The sequence below is a fragment of the Cajanus cajan genome, chromosome 10 (assembly GCF_000230855.2).
Source record: "Cajanus cajan strain Asha chromosome 10, NIPB_CcT2T_4, whole genome shotgun sequence".
Lineage (NCBI taxonomy): Eukaryota > Viridiplantae > Streptophyta > Magnoliopsida > Fabales > Fabaceae > Cajanus > Cajanus cajan.
Genome location: NC_138526.1, coordinates 677,712 through 698,170, shown reverse-complemented (window position 1 = coordinate 698,170; position 20,459 = coordinate 677,712). Strand labels below are relative to the sequence as shown.

The following is a 20,459-nucleotide window of genomic DNA, read 5'->3' as shown; positions in this document are numbered from 1 at the left end:
ATGTACCATGCATCTGGGCAAAGAGGGAGATTGCATTGCATAAAAAAAGGCTTTTGAGGTTGCTTTCTCCACTGTTCTACGCTAACACTTTAGCTCTTCACATAACATAACCCTAAAAATAAGTGAATCATGGCAATAATGTTGTAAAGAAATGTTTTATTGAAAAGCGACTTATTAGTTCACTAAAAATACCCGCGACACTATAATTATCTTCAAAAAAGTTTATACATAAATGAAGTTCTTCGATAGATGTGGAAAGAAATTTTGTAGTATAAGTTTGATACTGTTGGGTATTGTGACAAAGTGCAACACTTAAGTAAGGTATTGCGAGTTCAAGTATATTATTAAGAGATAGTCACGAATAATTCATTCCTTCTGATGTGTTGATCCAAACATGAACTATCAAACAAGTATTTCAATATATTTGTATAAGAGGGTAGCCAAATCACAATGGTTAAGGTTTAGGGATTAATCTCCTTCAATTATGTCTCTATGCTATAATCTTGTTCCAAAGCTCTACTGAAGAGGCATTTTAACACTTGAATTAAAGAGTGTGTTGATATTCTTACTTCTGTAAGGTGAGATAATGCGTAATGTGATAAACATACAATGGTTTAACGATCGTGGGATAGGGTGGGTAATGCTCTCTTAACAAATGAGACTACTATAATGAAATAAGAGTTGACTTTTTGGCCCATTAGTAAGAATTGGTTTATCTTGTTATATTATGCTTGTGATATCAGCATCACTTGGGTTTAAGTCCACGATGATAGACGATTGGAATGAAAAAAGGCTTGCTCGTCCTAGAAAAAAGCGAATCAATTGCTTTGGTTGAATTTTATTCATTTGAAAAATTCTTGTTTGAATAAAGTAAACGATTTTTCTTCATTTACAAAACTCATTAGATAATGAAGTTTGGGCCATGCAAAAGTTGCAACAATAGAGCTCAATTGTAAAATCACCCATTTTAATATAAATAAACTTTAAACATCCGCAACTGAAGCTGACTCTGAACATCATATCTGATAGGGTAATTAATCTATACACCTTTGCTGGCATTAGTGAATGTTCAATGATCGACTAATCATCATCAATTATGTACAAATACTATATGAACTATACCACATTAAAAAACTACTCCTATATGAATTTCAAACTATAATAAAATTTTGTACAAATATTGTCAACATCCTAACGTTACTCTAGATACACTGATGCACAATACAGGATATGGGACAGACTTTACATTTGAATCAGACTTATTTCACATATCACAAGAGTATTCAGAGGGCATGAGCTAATTTATACAACAGACGCACCAATACATACTAAATACAATCGCTGCACAACATCCTTTTTAAAGCAACGTTCATTGAAAAACTCTTCTTGAAAGGTGGAAGTGGACTGTGAGATGAGCTGTATTTATTAGAAAGATCAGCCAAAATATCCTCTGATTATCCATCCAGGCAGGCTTACAAGAAGTAAACAAGAACACTGCAGCTAAAACCATGTGATTTAATGGCACTTTATGGAATAAGCATGGAGAAGGATTACCGGTATCGTGGTCACGGAAGGCTTTTGGGAATAATCGTCCTTCAGTTTTCGAAGTAACCAATCAGGCTTCACAGGAGCTACTCGAAGCATTATATGAAGCCCAGGATTTCCTGATTAGTCTAAGTAGCTCAAGCCTCATGGCTGATTGGTTACTTCATATAATGCTGGTTCCTTTGCATCAGTAGCATACAAAATCTTAATCGCTACAGATATCTGCATAAAAAAAGACATAAGAAAGGCTTTGGTATCTTAAATTCATTTTAAATGATTGCTCACTTTACATTTTAATTTTTAACAACCACTTATGTGTAAATACTTCACTATTGGTGACAATCTTAGCTAATTTGGAACTATCCCAGGTTTAGGAATAGTTTATTCGTATTTCTTAAATATAAGAATTGTAATCCTTTTAAAATATCAAATTACCAATACATGACACCATCATCCAGTCATACTTCAGGTCATATTTAAATGTCAAAAACCAAGATGGGAGTTGGTAAACAGAGAATCATTTATTATTTGAATAAAGAAATATAAGTACTGAGAACTCAAGGGAGACCACACATGTCTCATTCACTTAACCAAACCTGTGATGGATATATTTTCAGCATATTATTCATAATTTCCAATTAAACTTTCAAAATGAATCAGCAAAGAAGCAAAGCATATTTCCATTTACTCAACCAAACTATTGAATAAATCACATCCTTCATGGCTATAACAAGCAAAAATGACTATAACAGCATTGAATCCCAAATTTAAGATGCTCTAAACCAAGCAATATAATTCCTTCAGAATCCTTACATTATGCATTACTCACTTGCAAACTGGCCGTTATCACTAAAATAACTTATCATTTTCTAAAGAACCCAAAAGATGCAAGATCACAGGCTCTAATTCATGTATAGAGTATAGAAATGCTAAACAAGAGAAACAGTTGCAAGACCAGCCATCAAAAATTATATCATTGAGCAAATTACATGAATCCCCCCATTTAGCATGTTTACTCTCAACACTAAACAAGAATCCCAAGCACATTCTAGCCCAATGTTACAAATCATGAATCAGTGCAAAAGATATATAGAAATTAAGAGAAAATGAAGAAAGGTTGGAGAGAGAATCAGAAAGCTTTCTATTCTGAACTGTTAACTGAATGAACTAACTAACCATACAGGTTCTGCTTTATTTATTGTTAGGAATCATACTCAAATTCCTAGATACTCTAACTATTAAACAGCTATGACAGTTATACTAACCGCTAGACATACCAAACTGAGTATTACTCTAACATCCATGAACCAAGTTCACACCCTTATCATTTATCAATAATGATTCAAATAACAATATAACATGATCAAGAAAATTATTTGCAGATTTGCATCTGGAAGCAAAATATCCCAGAAAGCACTCTGTCTTTACTAACCCAAAATATATAACCAAGTAACAGGGCAATCAACTGGTAACAGTTCCGCCTTTCAACTCGTTGTGTACCACAAAAAAATTAAAATAATAATTAAACAAATCATACTAAAATTTGTTGTCAATAATCCTGGCAAGGTGCAAAAGTTAAAAACCAAAAATAAATAAGAAAAAAACTTGTGCTACTGTGATAAGTGGCCTAACAAACATTTTTTTATTGATTGCACAAGCTTCTTAAAACAACAGATTCCCTCGTATTTGAAACCGGTCATTTATTCAGACCTGGTATATGGGAGTTATAAAAAGCTCTCATTTTCTCCAAACGTTAATCTAAATCAAATCATATAAATAACAAAGTTTCATGACATAGGGTAGCAGATTAAGCTATAGATGATTTAAGCTTTAAGAACTTTGTTTCCTTGACTTTTTATGTTATGTTTCATTTGAGTACTATGAACTTTTATTATTGAAAATGACTAATGCATGAATTATGAGTTATTTTCTGTTTTATATATATTATTAATGGGGATGTTTCAAATAAGAAAATTTTTAATATAAGAAATAAGAACTATTGATAATAATCATTAGATTAAAATAAACAGTTCAAATTAAAAAGGCTATAAACAAAACTACTATGTACTACCACCATCATAGTTGTGTTTATCATAATCGTCATCACAAATATCACAGTCACAATTGTCACCACCATCATTGTCACCACTGCCGCCTCGGCCAACACCACCATTACTGTTGCTGTTACCGCCACCGACAGTGGTGGCGGCATTGGCAATAGTGATGACGACGATTAGTTGTGATGACACTTATAATACAAATAACTATGATAATATTGATAGCGGTATGTGATAGTTTTGTTCATAGGCTTTTAACTTGAGCTATCTATTTTAATCTAATGGTAATTATCAATAGTTTTTGTTTTCTTATATTAAGAAGTTTCTTAAACATCCCCTATTATTAATTATTTATTATATATAAATATAATATTAGAATAGTGGTCATCTATCTGCAATCCCATTATCTGACTTTTAGAATCGGCCACTCCTCTCCGCTTTCAAGAATTGTCAATTGTGTATCTGTAAATGACACTACAAGCAATTACTTAGCCATGTTGGCTTCCATGTAAAGAAGAACATTACTTTTTACTACAAATATGTTAACTTTCTTTTTATTTCAACTAAAATTTATAATCTATTAAAATATTTTTTTAATTTTAATACTAATATTTTCCTACATAACTAACTGTCTAGCAGTATCATTTACAGAGTTGTCAGCATTTTCTGTTTAATTTTAGTTGACTAGGTAAACCAACATTTCTTAATTTTTGAAAACTATGAGGACCAAATTTGCAATAAAAACATTAGGGGATTAGGGACCAATAGTAGATTTTTTCCAATAAAATATTGATTAGAAGTGTCCCTTTCTCACCTATACCCAGTTCCTTCTGAAAAGCCCAATGACTGATCAAACAAACATCTGGTTCTGGGGCACTACAAAAATTGAAGGGCATAAAATAAAAACAGCCAGGTACAACTATTATCCTATATCACATCTCATTGTTTTCATCCTGTTGTTTATTGTATCTATTAAAGTTCAAACAATCACAAACTTAACACTTTGAAGAACATAAAGCAACTGTATGTCATTGAAATCACAGAAAAATCAGGACACCAAACCAGAAGGTCCCAAACTTAATTCAAGCAAATTTGAATCGGAAAGAATAAAAATTGTTAGATTGAATCAGGAACATGAATAGAAAAAGGAAATCAAGTGGAAAATTGAAATGGACCTGAATCCGGAACTCTTCTGGTGAGCAAGATTAGTTGTTGCCAGCAAGTTCTGCAAAAGGTGACTAGACATCATGATTGGGAAGGTACGAATGTTAAGGATAAACAGCTGTTTAGGCTGATAAAACCCTCCCTACGTAATGCATAAAATGAAATATGGATAGAGAAACAAGTGGGTTTCTATAATTCCACCTATTTAGGTGGATTTCAATTTTATTATTACCCTACAAAAATATTATAGAATTTTTAAAAGTAATGACCCAATCATTCAAACAAGTTATTTGTGGATCAATTATTTTAAATTCTCTTAAAAAATTACTCCCCCCCCCCTCCCCCTCAAATTACCTTTTCCAAACACTGCCTAAGATAACTTTGAAACTTTTGAAACAAACTGATTGGCACAATCACAAAAGAATGTCATGCTGGATGAGAAAACACTATTGCCGCAAGTGAAGTGAACAAATGGCTCAAAATATATGCCATGCAGTAACAAGATCCATTAGTACGATCTAACATAACTATAGAATTTATTTAGAGAGAACATAAGGTTGAAAACATGGAGTAGTACCCCACAAAAGAGAGACCTGAATCTCTTATAGTCGTGCAGTTGTTCTTCCACTGTTTAATGGGTCTGCAATACTGGCCAAAGTCCGGTTATCTTCACTTTCACTTTTTCGATTGACTGCATTTTGATTTGTAGCCTTAGTGCAAAGGTAAGCTAATGACTGAAGCCACGAAACCAGTGTGGGTTTACGAACAACATCATCAGAATCTGCCACTTGTGAATATAACTCATTCAAAACAATGTTCTGTGCATCTTGTGGTAACTTAGTGATCAGCTGTGCCAACAGTTTCATCAAGTCGGGCAAGACCTAAAAAGTAGTAAAAGAGGCTTGCATAGTCAAGATTAAAGACAACATTTAATGCCGATGGAATGATACAATTTTCAAACATTAACTTTAAGCACTTATACATTATATGGACTACTTTTTAACTGGCTGCACAACTTAAAGGCATCATCTTTGGGTTTCCAAAGGTCTTTATTGCTTTACTTTATATGATGCGACAAAAAAAAATAGTACAAATAAAGCATTTATTCATAATTAATTACAACTCACTTGTATATCAACGAGGAACACTAAGCGTAAAAGCAAGTCCATTAATTTCTTGCTCGGTTCTGGCTCTCCTTGCCACTTCTTCCATGCATCAGCCTCATAAGTGAAGACTTCAGAACAGAGCTGATTGGCTTTTTCAACAAGACTGTGAATGCAATAAAAAATGGCAGGGCTTCCAGCAGGAAGATGTTGTACAATTCCTACAACCCCAGAAGCCATACCCTCAAAAGGAGTAATGCCAGGATATCCCTATATTCATATTACACAGTAACATAAAAATGCATTCAAAATCATCAGTCTCAGAAACTTAAGGTTGAGGCTGTTAGCAGAATTAAGTACCAATAAGGATCTTTGCACATAATGGAAAACAAGTTGCTCCTTCAATGAAACTTCATCGTTCTTTTCAGAATCCTTTCCCATAGTCATGAATCCAACAAACACAGAATGAGAGGCTCGAGCTACTTTTCCATTTGGGTGCTCCATATATCTAGTTTCATTTAAATAAGGAAGAAATTTTCTGTGCATGATAGATCAACCAAGGACTCCAAAATATTATTGAAAACATGTTTGGATTAGCTTATCTTGTGTTCAAAATAGATCATCAATAAAATGCTATAGAGAGAACATTTTGTGCAAAATCAAACATGTACTTATATAGGATACAAGAACATAGTTGGAACTACCATGTTTCTGAACACAAGGCTGGGCAAACATTCAACGAAAGTTGGAATGACTCGTAGGTAAAACAAAATGCGAGCAGTTTGCACTTCATCCTTGGACCATAAGTAATTGGTTTTCTGGTCTAGAAGACAAGTGGAATCTTATAAAATGCAAAATAAAAAAATGAGCAACTCTCATTAAAATGCAACCACATAAATCACACCTGGGCCATTTGTCAGGTCAGCATAAGAGGGCATGGAGTTCACAAAAGAAGTACAAGCATCCTCATTCTTAACACCAGCAACCACCTTGCGAATGGTCTCCATATACTCCGGCAGGCGGACATGGCGAAAATACTCAACACAAGAAAACGAAACTAGTATCTTCAACGAGACATCCATCTGTATTTCTTGAGCAAAATTGGAGTTCAGCTTGTGTTTTGTCACTGCCAACGCGAATACCACAACCATAAGAAAAGCAGATTCCGCAACTTTCTCCAAACCCTCAAGCAGCTCAACTTTTTCACCCTTAAGCATCACAGCCGCTTGCCTATGTCCAAAGTAGACATCCCGAGAGTATTCCCACACAAGATTCTCCACCACATTCTTATTCTCCTCATCAGCTACAACATACTGACTGCACAACACCGCCGTCACAGCTCCTGCATCCTTGAACAGGACACCATCCAGATGCTCCCTGATCTCCTTAACATCCACTCCACCCAAACCACGCGACCTCTCAAACACCGACCGATACAATCGCGGCAAAGGAAATATCTCACTCAACAACGCCAAAGCAAGAGAAACAAACAAAGCCGAATGCCCCGAAATCGCCACAGTCCTTGCCAATCCCAACGCCACACACCGAAGCAAAAGCCTATCTTCTTCAGCAGAATCGCCCTCATCATTGTCATTATAACCAAACCGCGACACCCTCGAAACCAAACCACTAACCAAACCCTCAATCCTACCAACAACACACTCCCTCACCCTCGTAAAATCCGACCCCACGCCCCGTCTCTCCAAAGCTCGCAACACCCCAACCGCAGCCATGAAAACAGCAAAGGAAGCATAATGCTCCTTAACACTCCCAAAACATTCTAGCACCAAAACACGCATTTTGTCCAAACACCCAAAACCAATCAAATTGGAAACAACCCAATCAAAGAGATAAAGAACCATGAGTCCATGAGCAACACATCCCTCTCCCTTCCCCCAAATTCGAAACAACGAATCCAAAATCTCAACACAAGAAGCATCCACGGAGGAGGACAGGGCATAACCAATTCCGGCGAGAACACGCGGTTCTGCGCGCAATTTACCCTTCTCCGGCGCCAAAATTCTGGCCATCATGTCCAAACAGCGCGTCTTGGTATTGTGAGAAGCAGAAGGCGCGAAGGAAATGGCGCCCAAGAGGAGAAGGACCTCGGGGGAAAAGGAATCGAGATGAGAATCGGAGAGAGTTTGGAGAGCGGAATCGATTATGGTTGAAGTAGGGTTAGCGGATTTTCGAAGCCAAGTGTAGAGGAGTGTGGAGAGAAGAGGGAGGGAGGTGGGAGAAATGGATTTGGATTGGAGAAGGTGAAGGAGGAGCGAGGCTTGGGGTTGTGCGACGTGGAGCGAGGATTGGGAATTGACGAGGGTTTGGAGGTGGTGGAGTGGGAGGGGTTGGGGAATGGGGGATTGGAGGGAGTCTCGGAGTGCGGTCCACGCTTGAATTATGGCTCGAGCGGTGGTTTTGGCGGTGGCTTTGGCGGCGGTGGTGCTGCCGGACCTGGTGGTGAGCCATTGCTCGAGGAACGGTGTCTGGGGTTGGCTTGACATGGTGAATTTGGATGTGCAGGATAATTATGAGTGTCAGTGTGTGAAGGTTGAAGGAGACCAAACAGAATGCAAGTTCCGTGGAAAACTAAACTCCACCAATTAATTCCTTACTGACTCAAACCACTGTGTTTAATGATCACTTGCTTTAGTTTTTTTTTTTTTTTTTCATCGGAAAGTGAAAAAATCCGTTTAATCAGTTTTCAACGGATTTCCAAACATATACTAAGTGCGTGTTTAGATCCGCGTTGGTATTTCTTTCCGCAAATGCAATTCATCTATGTGAAAGCATGTTTGGATGTTTCTTTTTCACACGATTCCATCAACGAAAATCAATTTTGGCTGAAGCGCGATGAAGATTGCTTCTACGTTTTCAGGAAATTGATTTTGGTAAGTGGATATTTGATTTTCCTCATTTGTCCTCATGAAACTTCAATGTTCCCTTTCTCCTCACCTAATTCATAAATGTTCTGATTCTTCTCATCAATTTTATTTTCATCGATTTAGGGTTCTTTCCTCCTTGTGTAATGTTCTGATTCTTCTCATCAATTTTATTTTCACCGATTTAAGATTTTTTCCTCCTTGCGTGTGTACATGTTGCACCTGTGAACCAGAAACTTTATTGGGCATTTATTTTGTACTTCAATGCTAACCAACAACCTCTCCAAGTTGTAACTTTTATTTAAGTTGCATTTTGATGGATTGTGCGTTCATGCTCTATGAATCTGTTGGTGTGGCTGGTATAAAATCTGTTGGTTTGAAAAACTATGAAACTTACGGGATTCCAATTTCAGACTTGTGGAAAGATAGGAAAGCCGTTGTAGCATTTGCACGCCACTTTGGGTGATTGCGATTTTATCATATTTACTGCACAAATTAACTTACTAGTTATTGTTTGAGTTTGTTTAACAATCACTTGTGCTCCTTTTTTTTTTCTCTGTACATTTACAGGTGCGTGTTGTGCCGTAAAAGGGCAGATTATCTTGCATCCAAGAAGGTAAAGTTTTCTGCCGTTGTCATTTTTCTTCTCTCCTTTTCTCAAAAATACTTATAAACTTGTATTCAAACAGACTTTAAATTACTATGTTCTTACAAGCTTTCAGCTTGAAGTTTTTGCAAGAGGAATCCTATATCATCTTTCTTATTTCATGGTAAATGTTTCTATTTCACTAAAAGTCTATTGCCTCCTAACATGGATGTGTTCTATCGACAGGATATACTGGATGCATCTGGTGTAGCACTTGTATTGATTGGACCTGGGAGCATTGATCAGGTATATCAGACTTGTATTGATGTGTTTTATCGGGTTTACTGCAAATGCTACTATGAATCTGTTGGTGTGCCTGGTATAAATTTTCAGTTGCATTTAAGTATTAATTTTAGCTACTATTTGCTAAGTTATATTTTGTTAAACCTTTTAATGTAGAAGTATGGGTTCTGAGAAAGAAAAAGTTTGCTGGGATCTTAAAGCAACTGAATGTTTTATCATAGCATGCTTGGAACAAGTGACTAACGGCGAACGGTTGGGTACTAGTTTTACTAAGAAAGGATGGATTGGAATTGCAACCAAATTTAAGGAGTTAACAGGAAAGGTTTATGAAAAAACAAAGTTTAAAAATAGGTTTGATAATTTAAGAAGGGAGTGAAGGTTATGGTATAAATTATTTGGTAAAGAAACTGGGCTTGGATGGGACAATGTGAAGAATACTATTGATGCAAATGATGAGTGGTGGGAGAGAAAGCAATTGGTATGTGTTATTGTAATTGATTTCATATATATAAGAATTGTAAGCTTTTACTTTAATGTATTTATCCTATTATAAATTGTGAATGTGCAGGAAAATCCTCTATACGGAAAGTTTAGAAACAAGGGACTTCCATTTACTCACAATTTAACTGTACTTTTTAAGGATGTAGTTGCTAATGGAGAGTACGAATGGAGTCCCTCATCTGGAGTGTTGCCTCCTAATCTTGGGGTTGATATGAATGATGTGTATCGTCCAAGTCTAGAGGGAATTTGTTTAGATGTAGAGGAAGGCTCGGGTGATAGTGAAGATGCAAGTGTTGGTGCTACAAATGCTTTAGGGGGGATTAATTTAAATGATTCACAAGGAACAATTAGCCAAGGGATTGGTAGCCAAAAGAGTGGAGAAAAAAGAAAAAGAAGCAATCACATTGAAAAGTTTAGTAAGAAGAAGACAACTACTTCTGTAAGAATAGCCGATGCAGTTAGTGTGCTAGCGGATGCATGTAAGTCACGTAATGAAGTTGTAGCAACTACATCAATTCAGGAAGTGGTGAATGAGCTTAAGACGTTACCTGAATTAGAAAATGATGATGTCTTTCATACACAATGTTGCAACTTGATGTTGTTCAAACCGGCAAGAGAAATGTTTGTTGCTTTACGGGGGTTAGATGAGAAAAGGATGCATTGGCTTAGGGATGCAGTTAAAAATCCTTTACTATTTAAGGGAAATAACTAGATGTGTCTGTTAAGTGTTCAACTTAAATCCTTATTTATTACTTTAAATTTATGTTGTATTAAGTTTAGGGAGTTGTTCTTATAGATTTAGGTGTGTCTATTAAGTTTTTGCTATGTCTTTCTAAATGTGTAAGTTGTAATTGTTCCTTTTCATTGTTCTGTCATTTGTAATTGTTCCTTTTCATTGTTCTGTCATTTGATTCCCTTCTCACTTTTTTCTTTTAAAAACTGTTTCTAAACAATTCCACACTACTAAGCAATCAATTTCGCATCGAAAATCTATTAAGTTTTGAAAAATATTTTCAAAACAGTTTTAAAACCAGAAAATAGAAACAACCGAGATATGTTTTCTCATTTTCTTCTTATGCTTTCTGTTCAATGAAGCTCTCTTTTTCGTGAATCCACCTGTTTACCTAGAGTTGATTGTGAAGGTTGCAGGCAATGGAGTTCAGAGAACTGCAACAGCCACGCAACTAAAAAGCAGTATACAGTTAAGAGATATCTGTGTAGCTTTGGACTGTGACAACTACTCTGTGTAACTGTATAGTTATCTTGTCTCAGAACTGTGACAGAGAGAACTGCAATACACATTACTATCCCCTACATAGTATAAATCAAAAGTGTCTACTAATCTTGTTTTATTTATATGTTTCACAATTAAAATTGAGCATCTTGTTCTATGTGTTTTATTTTTATTTTGTTAAATTAAAACATGATATTATTTTATATTTTTGTGTGTAGGTAAAAATGAATGAGCAGTTTCTACAATTGGAATCAAACAATGATGAAGATGATGAATTTATGGAAGAAGCATCATATGTGGGTGTGCTTATTGGTGAATATGCAATAAAGCATCTATGTAAAGAGCCACGTAGAACAAGTGAACAAACAGGTCATGCATGGGTGCACGAAATATTGCAAGGTCATCCTATTCGTTGTTATGAGATGTTTCGTATGAAAAAACATATTTTTTACAATCTTTGCTCTAAGTTAGTTGACCATGGTTTAAGGGCCTCTAAGCGCATGCGAGTTGAAGAAATGGTTGCAATTTTTTTAAACATGGTTGGACATGGGGTAGGAAATAGGATGCTTCAAGAGAGGTTTCAACACTCTAGAGAGACTATTAGTAGACATATCTATAAGGTATTAAATGCTTGCCTTAAGTTATGTGTAGAATATATTAGGCCACAAGATCCTCTATTTCATGATAGTCAAGCCAAAATAGAAAATGATACAAGATACTGGCCATTTTTTAAGAATGCAATAGGGGCAATTGATGGAACTCATGTTCCATGTGTGGTTACTCCTAGTGACCAAGCAAGATTTATTGGGAGAAAGGGTACTCCAACACAAAATATAATGGCAGTTTGTGATTGGAACATGTGTTTTACTTTTGTACTAGCTGGATGGGAAGGTACTGCGCATGATGCTCGAATCTTCGATCATGCTCTCACAACTGCCAACTTGAATTTTCCACATCCTCCTCAAGGTATTATTTATTTATATCAATACAATTGAATTCCAATTTCAATTAAATTATATTAACATTTTTTTTTTACTTTTTTAATAGGTAAATATTATTTAGTAGATGCTGGTTATCCAACACCAGAGGGATATCTTGGTCCCTATAGATGCGAACGTTATCATCTACCGGATTTTAGACGTCAGAATGGGTTTGAAAATAATAATGAAATTTTCAATTATTACCACTCAAGTTTAAGGTGTACAATTGAGAGAACCTTTGGGGTATGGAAGAATAGATTTGCAATCTTGCGACACATGCCTAAGTATAAACTGGAAATCCAAGTGCAAATTGTATGTGCAACAATGGCTATACACAATTTTATTAGAAGGAATGCAGAAAGTGATATTGATTTTAGCCGTTATGAAGATGAGAACATAACCTTTGAATCAGATGATAATTATCATGGTACAGTTAACTTAGAGAAAAATCAAGTTCTAAATGTTATTTCTTCATCCAAAATGGATCAAGTTCGAGATTCAATACGAGATAAAATTATACAATTGAAGAACAAACATTAGTATTGATGTTGTAGGTTAATGTTTTATTGCATTAAAAAGTATTTTCCTTTTTTCCTATGTTAGTGTTGCTACTTTATATATTGTTAATTCACTTTATTTTTACTTGTTTTTATATACATCCATTTATATAATAAGGTAATATATTAATTGTTATTTTTAACATGTTATAAAATTAATAATATACATGTCAATATACAACTAAAAAATAATACATTACACTACAAAAAAATCAATAATTAACTAAGGTCTATTTTGGTAATTATACACTTAAAATCAATTTTGATAACTATTTTTCAAACATCATTTAATATGAAAATCAATTTTCTAATAAATGTATTCAAACAAAAATCACGTTAGTTTAAAATCACGTTTACTTAAAATCAATTATACAAAATCACGTTAATCTCAAATCAATTTTACAAACGCAAATCCAAACACGCACTAAGTATTTACTAAATTTTGCCTAAATTACATTTTTCGCCTTTAATTTATTTATTTTTAGTAAGTTAGTGAGCATAGAGTACTTGTGGTTGTAATTTATAAGGGTAGTTTTTGAGTATGATGGAATGAGAATGATTTGAGAAGTAACTATAGGGATAAAATAGATAAATACGTGTTTAAGAATGAGATAACTTTTTTTGTTATTGATATTTATATATAAAATATAAATAATTATTTTATGCAAGAATATTTTTTTAAAAAAATTTGACGAGATTTTTTTAATTTTGTATTTAATTTAATTTTAATTATTATAATTATTTATAAATTAAATTTTAATATTTTAAAAATAACTTATCAATAAATAAAAATAATTTTGTACTATAATATGAATTAATTATCACAAATCTAAAACATAATTTATATATTTAAAATTATTTATTTATTTAAATTATATATATATATATATATATTGTTTTTTATATTCAAACATAATATTTATTTATATACATAATTAGTAAATATAATGGTCATTGAAATAAGCATTTGTAAACATACAAACTCAAACATGAGCAAGCATTTGTAGATTGATTAGTAAGAAAGTAACTAAGAATGAATATTGGCATGAGTTTTACTAGGGTTTGTGACAACAAAGGTGAGAAAGATGACGACCCTCTTGATCAATGTACCAAGAGGTTAAGATGAAGGACATGATTGAAATAATAGATAATGCCATTGAGCGAAAGAATAAGTATAGGTAAAGAACATAGATTCCTCAAAATTCTACTTAAAAAGTTGCTAACCTTGGATAGAAGGCAAGTCTTTACTAATTACAAGAGCTTGCTTAAAGAGATGGGTTTTTAAAACTCCTTTGGTCTTGAAATATTAGAAGAAGAAGTGGTTGACTATGGCCAAGAATTCGATCCTACCCCACTATTTCAATATCCTTGAAAGAATTTGAGGAGTGGTGCACACCTTGGAAGAATTCATGAATAGTCAAGAAAGTTAGTTACAAAATGTTGGAGAACAAATAACAAAGAGATTGGGCCAAAGTTGGCACTATTCGAATCATGGACATGCCAAATGATCTTTTTCTAGTGTAATTTACAACAAATAAAGACTATAGACATGTCATGTTATAAGGTTAATGGGTGCTCATTGATCACTATTTAGTGGTACAACATTGGAGACCATTCTTCTATGTAATAGAGAAGGAGACAAGAAAGATTGTAGTCTGGATCATAATTCCAAGGTTACCCATTGAGTTATACATAGATAAATTTCTCTTGAGGGTGGGATCAAAATTGGGTCATATGTTGAAGGTTGATAAATTAACCTATATCCACTCTAGAGGATGTTTTGCAAGAATTTGTATTGAAAATGACTTAAGAAAGAAGTTGGTTTCACAAATCAACATCCTAGATCACATACTCAAGGTTAAATATGAATGACTACAATTGACCTATTTCCCATATGAAAAATATGGTCATCAACAACAACAATGTTTTATGGGCACAACAGAGGAACAAAGGATTAGGTACCCATTCTATGAAAGTAGCTACAACAATGGAAGTGGAGTAGGAGTAAGGTACAAAGAAAGATGTTAATGATTGACCCAATGAACAAAATTAGGAAACAATACTTCCCAAAAAAGCCCAGAATTGATGGGGATTTATGGGTTGTGGATGATAGTTAAGAGAAACAACCATAAAAACTTTAACTCCAATGTTTTGGGGAAAAGGATTGTTAGCAATCAAGATCCAAGCGGTTATGATATGCCAAAAAAAAATAGGGAATCTAGCTCAATATATGAATGCTTACAAGGAAAGGAGCACCATGATTCTAAAACCATAAATATTGAGTCCTCAAAGAATGATATGGAGATACAAAAACAATCTACCAGCTCATCCCTAACAAATGGATAAGGTATGTAACATGTCTGGAGGCAAAAATCCTCAACAACCTCGAGGGAAAGAAAGTAAGGCCAATCTAAAAGCAACAAAAAGAGATAATCCCTATAACTCTAAGGAAATAGTGGGCTATAACGAGCCCAAAGAAACAAAAACACTTGTTGATATATCCACCAAAGATGAACTTGATAAAGGAATCATGATACTCTCATAAACCCACAATAGAAAAGGTAATTCATGGCCTTAAAAATGTGGATTGGACTATAAAACATAAAGGAGACTTAGTGAGGGGCATTAGAAACTTGATAACATGTTATATCTCCTTATGATGAGACTAAAGCCTTTGTAGAGGCAATGTGGGCTCACATTGAACTTAGGAAAAAAAAAATCCTTGATAAGGACTTATGCACCTCGAGGAGGAACCACCTCACAAATTGGCACGGGTTCTCAGGATGGCTTGTCTAAGGCGTTAAAACCTACTTCCAAACATGATTCCCAATGAACTGCATAACTTGGAATTGTAGAAGGGCTAAAGGAAAGGCTTCATTAGACTTGTGAATGATATGATAAAAGAAAATAATGTTTGGGTGTTGTGTTTATTGGAAATCCATGTTGGTGGGGATAGAGTCAATAATATCATTTGCAAATTGACCTAGGCAATACCTTCGTAATTGATGTACAAGGTCAAGCAAGAGGACTTTGATTCCTTAAGGATAACTCAAAATGGAAGTTAAATAAACTTAATGCCAATAAAATAGGGCATTAGGCATAAGTTTGTCATTTCATGAAATCTTATCATAGCTTCCCTAAATTCTTCAATCACCATTGAATTATTTCCAGTGAAGATTAAATCATCATCATATAAACACAGAATAAGAATATCTCTAGGATCAACAAATTTAACATATAGAGTTTACTCAAAAGGATATCTCTCAAAACTATGTTGCATAAAGTAAGAATCAATTTTCTTGTACCATGTTCTTGATGTCTGCTTCAATCCATACAAAGTTTTCTTCAATTTGTAGATATTATCTTTTATTCCTTTGACTACATATTTCATAGACTTCTCAACATACACTTATTCTTTTAGAATACCATTCAAAAATGTAGATGTAACATCCATTTTTTATATATCTTCCAATTATTTTGAGTAAAAAAATAAATACATATAATTTTATCTAATCTAGCATCTGAAGCAAATACTTCAAAGTTGTCAATACCTAACTTTTGTTTAAATCCATTTGCAACCAACATTGCTTTAAAGCGATTAATTTCTCCATTGGAATTGTACTTTGTCTTGTATAACCACTTCGCTCCAATAGGCCTTTTATCTATAGGTAAATATGTTATCTCTCGTATTTCATTCTTCTCAATGGCGTAAATTTCATTATCCATGACTTTTCTACATTTCTCACCTTTTGAGGGTTACTCAAAAGTCATTGGCTCACAATCTACAATTAAAGAAAAGTTTTATAATCACCCTATTAGATGGACCATTATCATTGCCTATAACATAATCCTCTAATTTGGTTGGTAGTTGATGATGCCTTCATGGTCTATAAGATGACCCTGGTTCATCAACAATTAAATCTAGTTGCCTCTCATTTTCTTCATAGTTGTCAAGAATCACCATATTCTTCTTTTTGAGACTTTGGAGACCAATCCCATATGGCTTCCTCATTGAAAGTCACATCTCAACTAATAATCACCTTCTTTGTTTTTGGATTGTAAAGTTTATATGCCTTTGAATTTGAACTATAGCCAATGAAAAGCCACATTTCTCTTTTATCATCAAAATTCTTTTTGAGTTGATCTAAAACATATGCATATGTTATACATCCAAAAACTCCAAGATGTCTAATTGTTAGTCTTCTACCATCTAAGTTTCTTCAAATGTCTTGTCATGAACATTCTTTGTTAGATACCTATTCAAAATATATACTATAGCAGCAATTGCTTTTTCCTAAAATTGTCTTGACATTTATTTGGCCTTCAACATGCATCTCACAATATACATGATAGTTTGATTCTTCCGTTCAACAATTTCATTCTGTTGAGACGAGTATCTAGTTGTTAGCCAGTGTTGAATTCTATGTTGCTGAAAGGTGAGGTTCTCTTGGCCTTTGTTTGTTCTTTATATTTCGATTATATAACCATTTTGCTTTTGTACAATTGTTTTAAACATATTAAAGGCACCACATGCTTATGATTTTTGTCTTTCTGCTAAAGTCATTAATGAAAGTAATAAAATACATGTTATCACCATGAGTTGGTATCTCAACAATGTATATATCTGAATTAAATATCTCCAATAACTTCTTCGTCCTCCAATATATTCCAATTGAGAATGATTTTTTGTGCTTTTTTTAATCTCACATGTCATATACACCATTAAGAATATTCACAACCGACAAGGTAGAAACATTACTTTCTTAATAGATAATTTAATCTAGAAAAGTGAAAGTTTCCACAACGCATATGTCATAACCAATCATCATTGAGAATAATAAAACTCAAGCAAAAAAATATGCATGATAAATTTTCAAAGGGAATAGACAGTTGGGTGTCACCTTTACCTTAACAACGAATCATCCATTTCTATTAATTAACATGTAGTATCCATGATGAATTTACATGTTGTAACATTTCTTTGATAGTTGTCTCATGCTCAAAAAAATTATGATGAAGACCAAGAGCATAAAAAACATCAAAGATAAAATTTAGAGAATCATCTTTTACTATGATAGTAATTTGACATTTTCCTAAAGTAGGAATGTTTGAGATGTTTACAAATTTTACAGTAGAATCTACTATTTCATATAAAGAAGAAAATAATATCAAATATTTTCATCTTCTGAAAATGTATTGTTTGCCAAAAAATAAACTTTGTGGATTATAAGAATTCTAACTAATAATTTGATGACTTTTTGTCGCATTTGCATTTGTAATCATAATTAATTTCATCTTTACTTGATATCATTTATTTTTTTATCAATAGAAAGTACAATTGTAGTAACTTGAGAAGTCATACACCAACAAAACTACACCACAAAAATACATCGCAATGCAACTTAACACTTAAGTCATTTATCCTAAGTTTACCATGCAACAAAACCTGGACATCATGCATGTACAAATATATATACTTGGGATCTCAATGATTAATCAAAATCAATAGCTATAAAGCAATTCCTAATCATCAAAGCATTAAAATAAAATCCATTTATGGGATTACAGTCCCAAAATATATAATATCTACATACATACAACAAAACAACTTTACAAATGAGTCAATCCTACAACAAAACACTGAAGCCAGGAGACCAATTGTTTTCAACTTCCATCATCCTCTAAATGGTTACAACAACTCCAAATTACGCATCCTCCAGCTATACCTGATTTGCTCTCATATCAAGACATGATCATCATAGTCACACAACAAATAGTAAGGTGAGGTTGATAAAAACAACATAAGATATATAATCATGAAAATGCATATAAATATAATCACATCATACAACACCAAGCCTCAACAAGGATCCAAGCACAATCACATATGCATCTCAACATTGTATGCCACAACTTACATACATAACATCATCGTGCCTACTTGCACCATGCATTATCACGCATGAACACCAATGATCTCATATATAAGTGGTTTACTTGAATCAACTTTGTTAAGCAATAACAACCTTAGTCGCTTAGGCATCACTGACATAAACCTGGAAGGTTTATTATCAATGTCAAGTATAGAATAACTTGGGTATAAGTCTACCACAACATTGGTTTGCAAAACCAAAACCCTTATGGATTTAGCCTACTACCTGCCCTCAAGATACTGCACACTCTTTCAACACTAGGTCGAGTTGCACCCTAGATATTTGATAGAGAATAATTGATAAATTTTTTTAGTGAATTACATTGTGCTTATTTGACATTTATAAGTTTAAATTGATGAATTGGTTGAGGCTTATTTTAGTGGGCTTCATTGGTTTTAATTATAAATTCTAGATAATTTTTGTAATTTCTTCCAACTTTGACATGTTGTCTTGTATAAGACATATCTTGAGCTCCGAAACTCAAAATCAAACTTTCTAAGTGTCCTTGGAAAGATAAAACAAAGATCTACCGATGGGAGAAGTGTGGAACTCATGGAGTAAGAGGGATGTAAATCGAGAAGTAAGGGAAATCCAAATTTTTCCTTTGTAAAGGATTAACCTATTCACCGGTTTAAAATCTAGGAGAGAAGAAAGATCCTCCAAAATGCACAAACTCAATTCTTGAAAGTCAGCATCAGATTGCAATTCTAACTTAAAATCATCTAAAAACTAAACTCAGGGATAAATAACATATGCCATGTGGCCATTGGGGTTTCATGTGCATCTGCTACAATATTTGCTTTGTCTGTCTTAGTTTGTAGTAGATGTCATAATGATAACCAAGGAACTTAATGAGGTAATGTTGTTGCTTGAGAGTTTGTATAACTTGAGAAAGCAACTATTTAAGACTCTTGCAATCAGTCTGGATGGTGAACATAATTCCCTGACAAATATTGTCTCCATCTATTTACTACACTAGTGATTGCATGCAATTCACGAACGTAAGTCGAGGGTTGAGACATCCTGGGACAAAACACCTTGTTGAAATACACAATTGGGTGACTACACTGAAGCAATATAGCTCCCATAGTAGTACCTGAAGCATCAATTTGCTCTATGAAGGGCTCAACAAAATTTGGAAAAGCAAGCATTGGAGCTTCTATTAGGGCCAAAAGAACATTGTGTTGCCGTTGACCATTTAAAGTTTTCCTTTTTGACTAATTCAGCCAAAGGTTGGGCTATGGAAGCATAGTTCGGAATGAATTTCCGATAGAATCCTAAAAGTCCCAAAAAGCCTTGCGACCTTTGAACTGTTTGAGGAGGTGGCCATTCCATTACGGCCTTAACTTTGGATGGGTCTAGAGCTACAATACCCCCTGAAACAATATGAGCAAGGTAGGCAAATTTTGACCAAGCAAAAGAGCATTTCCGAGGATTAAGAAAAAAACTGGCGTAGCACTAATACAATGCTTAAGATGAAAAGCAAAGTTTGTGCTAAAGACTAGAATATTGTTAAAGAAAATGATAACGGTCTACCCAACAAATGGCGGAATATCTCATTCATGGTGGCCTAAAAGGTGGTTGGGACGTTACACAACTCGAATGACATTACTG

At 34.0% G+C, this 20,459-nt stretch overlaps 3 protein-coding genes across 6 annotated transcripts; 2 read left to right on the top strand and 1 right to left on the bottom strand.

Moving 5' to 3' along the window:
• Window positions 1-1,126: 1,126 nt before the first annotated feature.
• On the bottom strand, window positions 1,127-8,494 carry LOC109805553 (obscurin-like protein). 4 transcript variants are annotated; one of them, XM_083064943.1, is made up of 8 exons: window positions 6,774-8,494; window positions 6,554-6,692; window positions 6,230-6,407; window positions 5,894-6,139; window positions 5,344-5,647; window positions 4,778-4,827; window positions 1,555-1,767; window positions 1,127-1,416 (listed from the first exon to the last, which is right to left on the bottom strand). In XM_083064943.1, exons 1-5 carry the CDS (start codon window positions 8,371-8,373, stop codon window positions 5,369-5,371), a joined length of 2,442 nt encoding a protein of 813 aa, XP_082921069.1. In that variant the 5' UTR covers window positions 8,374-8,494; the 3' UTR covers window positions 1,127-1,416; window positions 1,555-1,767; window positions 4,778-4,827; window positions 5,344-5,368. The 4 variants fall into 4 exon arrangements, with proteins under 4 accessions (XP_082921069.1, XP_082921067.1, XP_082921068.1 ...); XM_083064941.1 differs by having other exon boundaries at window positions 1,127-1,767; XM_083064942.1 differs by having other exon boundaries at window positions 1,127-1,767; window positions 5,360-5,647.
• Window positions 8,495-9,082: 588 nt separating this feature from the next.
• LOC109817728 (uncharacterized) lies at window positions 9,083-12,731 on the top strand. Its single transcript, XM_083065662.1, has 6 exons — window positions 9,083-9,213; window positions 9,322-9,367; window positions 9,584-9,716; window positions 9,862-9,962; window positions 10,194-12,341; window positions 12,423-12,731. Exons 1-5 carry the CDS (start codon window positions 9,083-9,085, stop codon window positions 10,851-10,853), a joined length of 1,071 nt encoding a protein of 356 aa, XP_082921788.1. The 3' UTR covers window positions 10,854-12,341; window positions 12,423-12,731.
• Window positions 11,600-12,895, top strand: LOC114916346 (uncharacterized). Its single transcript, XM_029272815.2, has 2 exons — window positions 11,600-12,341; window positions 12,423-12,895. The coding sequence occupies exons 1-2, from the start codon at window positions 11,600-11,602 to the stop codon at window positions 12,893-12,895; spliced, it is 1,215 nt and encodes a 404-aa protein (XP_029128648.2).
• The last annotated feature ends 7,564 nt before the right edge of the window (window positions 12,896-20,459 follow it).

What these genes read in the sequence shown, in the direction of transcription:
- LOC109805553 (XM_083064941.1), bottom strand. Translation starts at nt 8,373, where the DNA reads ATGTCAAGCCAACCCCAGACACCGTTCCTCGAGCAATGGCTCACCACC. An exon ending in ATGTGCAAAGATCCTTATTG is followed by an intron (nt 6,140 to 6,229) that starts GTACTTAATTCT and finishes ATATGAATATAG; the next exon opens with GGATATCCTGGCATTACTCC. An exon ending in TGTTCCTCGTTGATATACAA is followed by an intron (nt 5,648 to 5,893) that starts GTGAGTTGTAAT and finishes ACTACTTTTTAG; the next exon opens with GTCTTGCCCGACTTGATGAA.
- LOC109817728 (XM_083065662.1), top strand. Translation starts at nt 9,083, where the DNA reads ATGCTCTATGAATCTGTTGGTGTGGCTGGTATAAAATCTGTTGGTTTG. An exon ending in GCATTTGCACGCCACTTTGG is followed by an intron (nt 9,214 to 9,321) that starts GTGATTGCGATT and finishes GTACATTTACAG; the next exon opens with GTGCGTGTTGTGCCGTAAAA. An exon ending in ATTATCTTGCATCCAAGAAG is followed by an intron (nt 9,368 to 9,583) that starts GTAAAGTTTTCT and finishes TTCTATCGACAG; the next exon opens with GATATACTGGATGCATCTGG.
- LOC114916346 (XM_029272815.2), top strand. Translation starts at nt 11,600, where the DNA reads ATGAATGAGCAGTTTCTACAATTGGAATCAAACAATGATGAAGATGAT. An exon ending in TTTTCCACATCCTCCTCAAG is followed by an intron (nt 12,342 to 12,422) that starts GTATTATTTATT and finishes CTTTTTTAATAG; the next exon opens with GTAAATATTATTTAGTAGAT.